Source organism: Gracilinanus agilis, chromosome 2, assembly GCF_016433145.1.
Source record: "Gracilinanus agilis isolate LMUSP501 chromosome 2, AgileGrace, whole genome shotgun sequence".
In the NCBI taxonomy this organism is placed as follows: Eukaryota; Metazoa; Chordata; class Mammalia; order Didelphimorphia; family Didelphidae; genus Gracilinanus; species Gracilinanus agilis.
Window position 1 is genome coordinate 672,687,780 of NC_058131.1, and position 9,083 is coordinate 672,696,862.

A 9,083-nucleotide genomic window follows, 5' to 3' on the forward strand; every position below is an offset into this window, starting at 1 on the left:
CCTTCCCTTCCCTTCCCTTCCCTTCCCTTCCCTTCCCTTCCCTTCCCTTCCCTTCCCTTCCCTTCCCTTCCCTTCCCTTCTCTTCTTTCTCTTCTCTTTTCTCTCACCTCTAAGTCCTTCTCACCCTCTAAATCTGAATTTTGCCCACTCTGAGCACTGAGCTTGACCAATCTCCCCACTCTAGGATTAAGATATTTCTTCATTTTTCTGATCAGCAATTCCTTCTTCCTTCCTAGGATGACTACATCAAGAGCTGGGAGGACAGTCAGCAAGGAGATGAAGGTAAATGTTGCAAGGGAGTGGAGAAAAGGTCATGAGATACCAGTCAGGGATAAGCTGGGGAGTCACAGGCTCTGACCTTGGAGATCTTCAAGGATCTCAACTCTGAAAAAGGAAATGATAGAAGTTACCAGCATTCAGAGAGCCAGATGCCAGAGGGAGAAGATGACCAAGCAGAAGGCTTTGGAAATCAAGATTCCCTGGGTTCTTTCCTGTGGAGCCCCAAGATAATTTCTTTCCCAAACCTGTATCTCCCCAGCTCTGGACACCACCAAGGATCCCTGCCAGAAGGTAAAATGCAGCCGACACAAAGTGTGCATCGCCCAGGGCTACCAGAGGGCCATGTGTATCAGCCGCAAGAAACTGGAGCACAGGTAGGAAGGAGGAATTTCAGGTCAATTGTTCCCTTGGGGCCTTCCCTGGGTAGCCTGGGTAGATCAACTAGAACATTTCTCCCAGAGAGTGGGAAAGCTATTAAGGGCACCCTGGCTAGGAAGACCATGTAGGAGAACAGATTGAGGGAGCTGCCTTGGGAGGTGCCTTGTTCTCCTCAAAGGTTGGATGAGAGTCCATAGCTGTAAGGATTCTTACTTGGGGTGTGGTTAAGCTAGTTGGCTGTAGAGATGCCTTAAAATTCCTCAGTTTTATGATCCTAAGAGGAGAAGGGGAAGGGGAAAAATGCATGTGAATCAAGTCCCCTGATTAAAAACACCTTAGACAGTTCTTCAGAGATCTGGCTCTTGTGTGCCCTCTTATATCTCCTCTCCCTTCACACCATACCTTTCTTCTTCTGTCTACCTGTTATTTTCCTTCTCCTATCTTCGTTTTATTATTCCACTATAATTAACAACAAATTAACTTCTTTTCCCTCTTCCCTCCCATTCCCCTTTCTCTTTTGGTCTTGCTTTACCTCTTTCCTTCTCCCAATTTCTCTTATTCTTGTTCCTCTCCCTTTCTTTTTCATCATAGGATCAAGCAGCCTGCCCTGAAGCTTCATGAAAACAAAGAGGGCTTTTGTAAACCATGCCACATGACCCAGCTTGCCTCTGTCTGTGGCTCTGATGGACACACTTACAGCTCCATGGTGAGGACACCAGTGGCCTTCTTCATGGAATGGAGGTGGTTGGGTGGTTAAGTCTAGGAGAAGCAGAGATACCATGTTCCATCATGTCTCTGATGTTGAACTTGAGATCCCAGCTGGTGCTTTCACTGAGCAGTGACTTACTTTTTTCCCCCTGTCTCTTCTGTGGGATGGTATACCTCTTGGTTATGGACAGAGATGGACACAAAGTCTCTCGGGATGGCCATAGCAGAGTCAGAACTCAGTTGTCTCTACCATTAGCATAAGAACATAGCCTCTATGTGACTTCTGTGGGCCTGGAGTCAACCAGACCTTTGGCTAATGGAAGATTACGTTTCTGAGTCTGCAATTTGAAGCCTTCCACAATCTGGCATCCATTTTCCAGCTTCATCTTAGACCTGCTTACTTTATGCTTTAGTAAAACTTAATTCCTCTCTGTCTCCTGAATGTATGTTGTATTCTCCTGCATTTGTGCTTTTGCTTATGCTTTCCCCGTGTGTGCAATGCTCTCACAAATTCATCCCCATTCTCTAAAGTCCAAGTCAAACGAGAAAGCCTTCCTAGATCTCTCGGGCAGATTCCTTTCAACACTCCATAGGCCTTTTGCTTTTTGCTCTGGTGTCTTACTTTGTACCACATCCATTTTTCTGACTTTCAAGTCCTTCTGTTAGACTACAGGAACCAGGTTTTTCCTGGTTGAAACAGGGAAATGAGTGAGGATGTTGTTGAAGTAGTCCAGGCAAGAGGCTATGAGGCTGAACTTGGGGAATAGCTATGTGAGTGGGAAGGAAATAGATTTGAGAGGTATTGAAGAGGTCAGATTGACAAGGCCTGGCTACTGAGCAAGCATGGGTAGTTGAGGGAGAAGGAAGACTCGAAGATGACCCTCAGGTTTTGAACCTACTTATTGGAAATATCGTGGTTGCACTCAACAGAAACAGGAGTGATAAGACTAAGCTCACAGAAGAGGGGAGAGGACTGTCTTGTGCATGTGAGGCAGCTTTCTCTCCTTTTTTTTCCTTCCTTTTTCTCCTTTGTATCCTGTATTTTCATCTGGACTGTGCTCCCTCATAGTACTCTGTTCTCTTTTCTACATTCTTTCACTTGATAACTTCTTTGGCTTCTCTGAATTTACTTATCACCTCCAGATATCTTTCTCCTTGGTAGCATTTTTATATTGCCAACTGCCTGTTGGACATTTGAAATTGGATGTCCTGTAAATGTTTCAAATTCAGCATATTCAGAACTGAGCTCAATTTCCAAATTTGTCATTTTTGCCTCTACAGTGCCTTTTACATCAATCCTTTTCAATTCATACAACTACCAACTTGGTTCAGGCTCTCATCATCTCTTTCTCTGAACTACATTTCTATTTTTTAATGAATACATGATTATTGATATAACTTGAGGTCTAGAAATACTTTTTCTCCCTCCAATCTGACTTTTATGGGGTTTCCCTTGATATTCTAGCTCTTTTGTTCCTTCAGATCAATTTTGTTATTTTTCCACTTCTCTAAAGTAGTCTCTTGATATGGCACTAAAATCTATAGAAGACTTTAGGTAATAATTGCCATTTTTATTATATTGCAATGGCTCAACCATGAACACTGAATATCTTCCCAGTTATTTGTTATACTTTTTTTTAAGGAGCCTATTGTAATCACATCTCTATAGTTATCGAGTGTGCTTTGGGAAACTACCAGATCTTTTATACATTTTGGAATTATTTTGAATAAAACTTCCCTTTTTATTGTTAAATAGAAATGATATTGATTTTTTGTGGGTTCATTTTTTGAAATTTGTCTACTTTGCGGAAGCCATTGACTATTCCAGTTAGTTTTTTAAGGTTTGTTTCCTTTTGCTGATTCTCCTGAGTTTTCTAAGTAAAGCATTGTGTCCCCAGCCAATAGGAGGCCCCAGCCTTCTCCCTGGTCTCCTTGCTTTAAGCCTCTCCCTATGTGATTTGTCCTCTAGTCAGCTTCCAGAGTTGTCTTCTTTAAGTAAAAATCTGCTCCCCCCCTTCTCCGTAAACTCCCGTGGCTCTCTGCTGTGGCTGAGATCAAATAGGAAACCCTCTGCTGGGCATTCAAAGCCCTTCACAGCGTGGCGCCTCGCTGCCTTCTCTCTTCCCTCCAGAGTGGAAGGTGTCGTGCTAGCTATGCGTGATGCTCTGTCTCCCGGCCCTCACCCCACCTTTTAGCACCCCAAGTTCCACGGGTAGCTTTTCCTGATCTCCTGTCCCCGAGCGGCTAGCGTGTCCTCTCAGGGTCGCCCGGCCTCTGGGTGTCTGGGGGTGCGCATGTGCACACACACGTATGTAGAGAGGTGTGTCTGTGCGTGTACACATAGAGATGTGGATCTGGTGTACATGCATGTGGTGCATGCACCCCCGCACACAGGTATTCGCAGGTGTGTGTGTGTTTAATATATGTGTCTATGTGTGTACACATACATGTGTGGGGGGCATACGCATGTACAATAGGGGGATGTCCCCGGGCAGGAGAGAAGGGTCGGCAGGCTGCTTTGTGAATGGCAGGCCGGGGGACAGTCCAGGACCGACGAGGGCCGCCCGCAGGCCGGTGCCGCCGCCTGGCCACAGGCTGGACCCCTCGCTGTGGCCGGCCTTTTGGACTCGTTGCCCTGCTTAGACGAGTGGGGAGGAATGTGGGTGGCTCGGCGTGGGTCCATCCCCACTGAGGACGCAGCTCTCGCTGCCTTTTTGGACGGCCGGGCCTGGGCAGAGCTCGTCCCGGGACGCTCCTGCCGTGACTCGTGGCTCAGGCTGAGGCCTGGGATCCCGGCTCGGTGGAGAGCTCTGTGGCCTTTCCCTTCCCTGCAGTGTAAACTGGAGCAGCAGGCCTGCCTGACCAGCAAGCAGCTGAGCGTGAAGTGCGAAGGCCCGTGTCCCTGCCCCACGGAGCAGGCCCCGGCCTCCACCACCGACACGAAGCCAGGTAAGCGTCCCGCCAGAGATCGGCTTCCTCCCTGCGCTCAGGGACGGCCCGTGCCCAGGTGGGGGCCCCCGGGGTGGGGGCGCCCTTCTGCTTCCCCCAGACTCGGGCTCATCCTGGGGATGGACGTCTCTCTCTGCTCCCTGAAGTGGAGGACTCGCTGGGGCTGGGCTGGGCTGGATCCGTGCTGGACAGGAAGATGGAAGGGGAGAGAAGCCGGCAGAGGAGCCGGGAAGCCAGGCAGATGACAGAGCTAGAAGCAGCCGGGCGGTGCCCTGAGGAGTGGGGCCTAGAGGAAGCCCCACGGCTCCTCGGCCCCCTGTGGGGTTCCTCCTGCTCTTCTCCATGGCCTTCCCTGGCCGCTGCCCCCACATGAGCCACGTCATGCAGGACCCCCAGCACCCCTCCAGCCTTGGTGTTTCCTGGCTCCTACGGCTACCTTTTTACCAACCGAATCTGCCCCGTGGCTCTGGGCGAGGAGACCCCCAGGCTCCAGGGAGCTGGCAGGAACACAGAATGGAAACCTTCCTTCAGGCCCTCCGCAGTTTTCCTCCTGGGTGTCCAGAAAGGAAGAGGGCCCGGAGGCTAAACTCCTGAATTCTTTATTTTTTATTTTTTAGCACCAAGAAGGAGAGAGAATTGGAGGGTGGAGCCCAGGACTGGCGCTGGATGGAACTTGAGGGGTGGGCAGGGTGAGGACTAAGGAAGCGGGGCAGGAGGAGAGACTCCCAAGACGGTCTCTGTTCCACGAGGGCCCTTCACACCCCCGCTCTACTCCCCCCCCCACCCCGCTTCTAACCAGGCTTTGTGTTGGCTGCAGAAACCTGTACAGGGCAGGACCTGGCAGATTTGGGGGACCGTCTGCGGGACTGGTTCCAGCTCCTTCACGAGAACTCCAAGCAGAACGGCACAGCCAACCCCGGAGCCAACCCTGCCAGCGGTACTGGGATGGGGGCGGAGGGAGGGAAGGAGGGAGGAGGGGGGACAGATTGAAGGCAGGACTCAGAGGGACTGGCCAAAGCTCCATCCCCGCTTTGTCCTTTGGCCTCGGAGGGTTCCCCTTCTGTGAGCCCAGAGAAGAACCCACCTCTTGTCGTAAGAGGAAGAAGGTGTCGGACATAACTGCTAGGGAGAGGTAGCCCAGAAGAGGATGGCCTGGGCCCATCTTGCCTCAGATGCTTGCTAATGACTGCCCCGGGCAAGTCACGTTACCCCTCCGACCCTCATTTTGCTCATCTGTAAAATGGGGAGAAGAGCAGCATCACCTTACCGTGTTGCTAGGATCAAAGGCGACACTGTGTGGCCTAAGCAGGGGCTCTAGAAATACTAGCTATTCCACCTCATTTCTCTGCCCTTAGTTTGCTCACCTCTAAATGGGGCTGTTGTAGCATTTACCTCGCAGGGTGGGTTCAGAAGTCAGATGAGCCAATAGCCATAAAGGGCTTTGCACACCTAAAACATAAGCCAACGCGTTTATTTCTTGGGAAAGGAGGCCCCGGGGGTTTCGGATAGGCTAGGAAGCGCCCCTCCTGGAGGTGGGCACAAAAATGAGGTAAACTCGAGCCCTCTCGGACTCCCAGCGGAGGTCAGTGTCTGTGGGAGGGACGTGGAGGTGAGGTGGAGGCGGCCAGTGGGAGAGGCACCGCCGGGCCTCCGGGAAGGAACAGCATCTCTTTGTCCCCAGGGCTGGACAAGAGCCTGGGGGCCAGCTGTAAGGACTCCATCGGCTGGATGTTCTCCAAGCTGGACACCAGCAACGACCTGTTCCTGGACCAGTCTGAGCTGGCCGCCATCAACCTGGACAAGTATGAGATCTGCATCCGCCCCTTCTTCAACTCGTGCGACACCTACAAGGACAGCCGCGTCTCCACTGCCGAGTGGTGTTTCTGCTTCTGGAGGGAGAGTGCGTAGGCCCTGCGCCCTGCGCCCCGTCCTCGGGGGGCCCTGCCTGGGAGGGTGGGAGCCGGGAAGGGACCCTCCCACAGGCGAGGAGTCCTGGAGACTCCCGGGGCTGGGCCGCTCAGCAGCCGCCTTGCCCGGGCTCTAGACACGACGTTTGCCGCGCTGGCCGGCTGAGTTTTCTCCCTTTTGGACTTTCACAAGGGCCAAATAAGGGAAACCAGCGATCCTTCCTAGGCCGCCGTGAAGGGGCACAGCAGAGTCAGGAAGGCCTGAGCTCCAAGGGCTGCCCTGTGACCCTGGCCAAGTCACTTCATCCCATTTCCCTCAGTTTCCTCCATGGTCAAATGAGGAGAGTTGTAGCTCTTACCTTTTCCTAATCTTGTTTTTGAGTCACAAATGAGAAAATATTTGCAAAGGGCTTAACTCTGTACCTGGCTCCTAGGAAGCCCTCTATAAAGGTGAGCTATTAGGGTTATCCTTGGAAGCAGGTTCCGTATTCAGGCAGCACTGGTTCTCTTCATTGTCAGGGATAAAGCACCCCACTTTTTATTGGGCTCTTCTCCCTCCCCACACCAGTGGGGCAGCTTCGTAACTTACAGTGCCCGGCACATAGTAGATGCTTTTAAAATGTGTGTCGATTGACTCATTGATCTGTTCTATGTCCTCTTCAGAACCACCCTGCCTGGCTGAGCTGGAGAGGATACAGATCCAGGAGGCAGCTAAAAAGAAACCTGGTGAGTACCTGGCAGGAAGGAGACCTCCCAGAAGGAGACCGTAAGGCCCAAGTGGACAGGATGGCCCTGGACACTGGGAAAGCCGTGGTCTGGCGTGGTGGGAAAAGGGGACCCACCGTGGCTTTTCTTCTGTGGCTGCAGGCAATTCATGAGTGCTGAGCCCGTACTGGGTCTCTAGCCCTGGGGAGGAAGATGTGTAAGATGGGATGGGTCTCCGCCTTCCATGAGCTCCTTTTTTTTTCTTTTTTTAAAAGATCTTTTCTTTTCCCAAAGACACGTAATCACAAATTTCCACATACGTTTTCTGAAGTGATGAGATCAAAATTGTCTCCTCTCCCCAGAGAGGGCAAGCCCTTGGTCTGGGGGACATTTGTATTATCCTGCAAAATGTCCTTCTGTGTTGGTCCTTTTCATAAGAATGAAAACCTAAACCAGGGCCCCCAGCTAGAAACACTGAAGGGAAAACCTCTGCTGGGTCTAGGCAGGGACAGCCTGTCCGAGGCCTTCAGGATGGTCCCAGGTGGTTGTCCTGCCCAGAGGAGCCAAGTCTTCGCTTTTGGTGTGATTTTCTAATCTAATCTAATCTAATCCAGAGAACTAATATGGTAAATGAATTCAGTGCTGCTCAGTGAAGTGGGAGCCCATCAAAGTGGGAGCCATGGTGGCACGGGAGGACTGGAGTTGATGGGAAGGAAGCCTCGGGCCGAGCTCCAGAGGATGGGTGGGCTTTGAATAGGGAGAAGGAAGGGAGTCATCATTCCTCCAGGGCCTCCTGTGTGCCAGAAACGAGACCCTTTACCAGTATTATTTTATCGGATCCTTACAACAATTCTGTGAAGTATCACCATCCCCCTTTTACAGTGGAGGAAATGGAGGCAGTCAGAAGTTAAATGACTCTCTCAGTCCTCCCACAGGCATCTTTCTGCAAACAGTTCACTCTAGATTTAAGGAGTTAGCAAGCTTCTTTCCCTGAAATTTTTCTTGAACAAATACTAGTAAGTACTTGAGAGTGGATTTGAACTCAGGTCTTCCTAAATTCAGGGCCTGCACTCTTTCCATGCTACCCCTTAGCTGCTGTAGTCAGGAAGGAGGGGAAGCCGGGAGAAAGGAGGAGAAACCAGCACAATGGTGGAGGCGAGTCAGGGTGAGCTGGGGAAGGCGGAGGAGGCCAGGTTGACCAGGGCAGCTGGACGCCAGAGGAGTGGAGATCCCAGGAGGCGCCTGGCTCAGCCTTTCTTGTTCTCCCAGAAGCCAGGGAGCTCCTTCCCCGCGGCCTTGGTTTTGTTTGTCTCTTGGTTGTGGGCTCCTGCGTGCCCATGGGGTCCCCCTCCTGGCAGGGGCCCCTCGGACACTGCTGGGCTCTCCTGTCTGCAGGCGTCTTCATCCCCAGCTGTGACGAGGATGGCTACTACCGGAAGATGCAGTGTGACCAGGGCAGCGGCGACTGCTGGTGTGTGGACCAGGTGGGCCAGGAGCTGACCGGAACCCGGCTGCACGGGAACCCAGATTGTGGTACGTTGGCGGAGGGGAGGAGGATGGGGGTCAGGAAGCCGGCGCCCCCGCGGCTGACCCGCTGCTTCTGCTGTCACCCCCAGATGACATCGTGGGCTTCTCAGGGGACTTTGGGAGCGGCGTCGGCTGGGAGGACGAGGAGGAGAAGGAGACGGAGGAGGCGGGAGAAGAAGCGGAGGAGGAGGAGGGCGAGGCGGGCGAAGCGGACGATGGAGGCTACATCTGGTAGAAGCCAGTGAGGGAGGCTGGGGGCGCCGGGGGGGCTGACAGCGGGGAGGGGGCGAAGCAGAGAGCTGGGCGAGTTATCAGGAAAATACAGTCGAATGTAACTAGACTCCAGTGGGGAAGAGCGAGTGTGTGAGTGTGTGGCACGTTTGTGGAGAGGGTGGCAGCTGCGTGTGCGATGGCTGTGACCAGTGAGCGTGAGTGGGACCTGCCGCTGGGGCAGGGTCACTGCATGATGCCCCTCCTGGCAAACCGAACCACCCAAAGTCACCTCCAGCCTTCATTTAGTTCTCTTTTTTAAACACTCAATTAGAAATGGATGCGATGTGACCCCTTCCCCCTCCGTCCCTGCCATGCCTGCCCCCTCCTGCCCTGTGACTGCTGTCATGGACTCGTGCG

General features: G+C 52.5%; 1 protein-coding gene across 1 annotated transcript in view; it reads left to right on the forward strand.

The window, feature by feature from the left end:
* The window catches only part of SPOCK2 (SPARC (osteonectin), cwcv and kazal like domains proteoglycan 2), a 31,193-nt gene extending 22,505 nt beyond the window's left edge, over positions 1–8,688 (forward strand). The window contains exons 3-11 of the mRNA XM_044662822.1: positions 237–282; positions 539–653; positions 1,249–1,363; positions 4,200–4,314; positions 5,132–5,251; positions 5,996–6,214; positions 6,885–6,947; positions 8,322–8,459; positions 8,543–8,688. Of these exons, the coding sequence (XP_044518757.1) occupies positions 237–282; positions 539–653; positions 1,249–1,363; positions 4,200–4,314; positions 5,132–5,251; positions 5,996–6,214; positions 6,885–6,947; positions 8,322–8,459; positions 8,543–8,688 (1,077 nt within the window). The remainder of the gene's footprint in view (positions 1–236; positions 283–538; positions 654–1,248; positions 1,364–4,199; positions 4,315–5,131; positions 5,252–5,995; positions 6,215–6,884; positions 6,948–8,321; positions 8,460–8,542) is intronic.
* Positions 8,689–9,083: the final 395 nt, after the last annotated feature.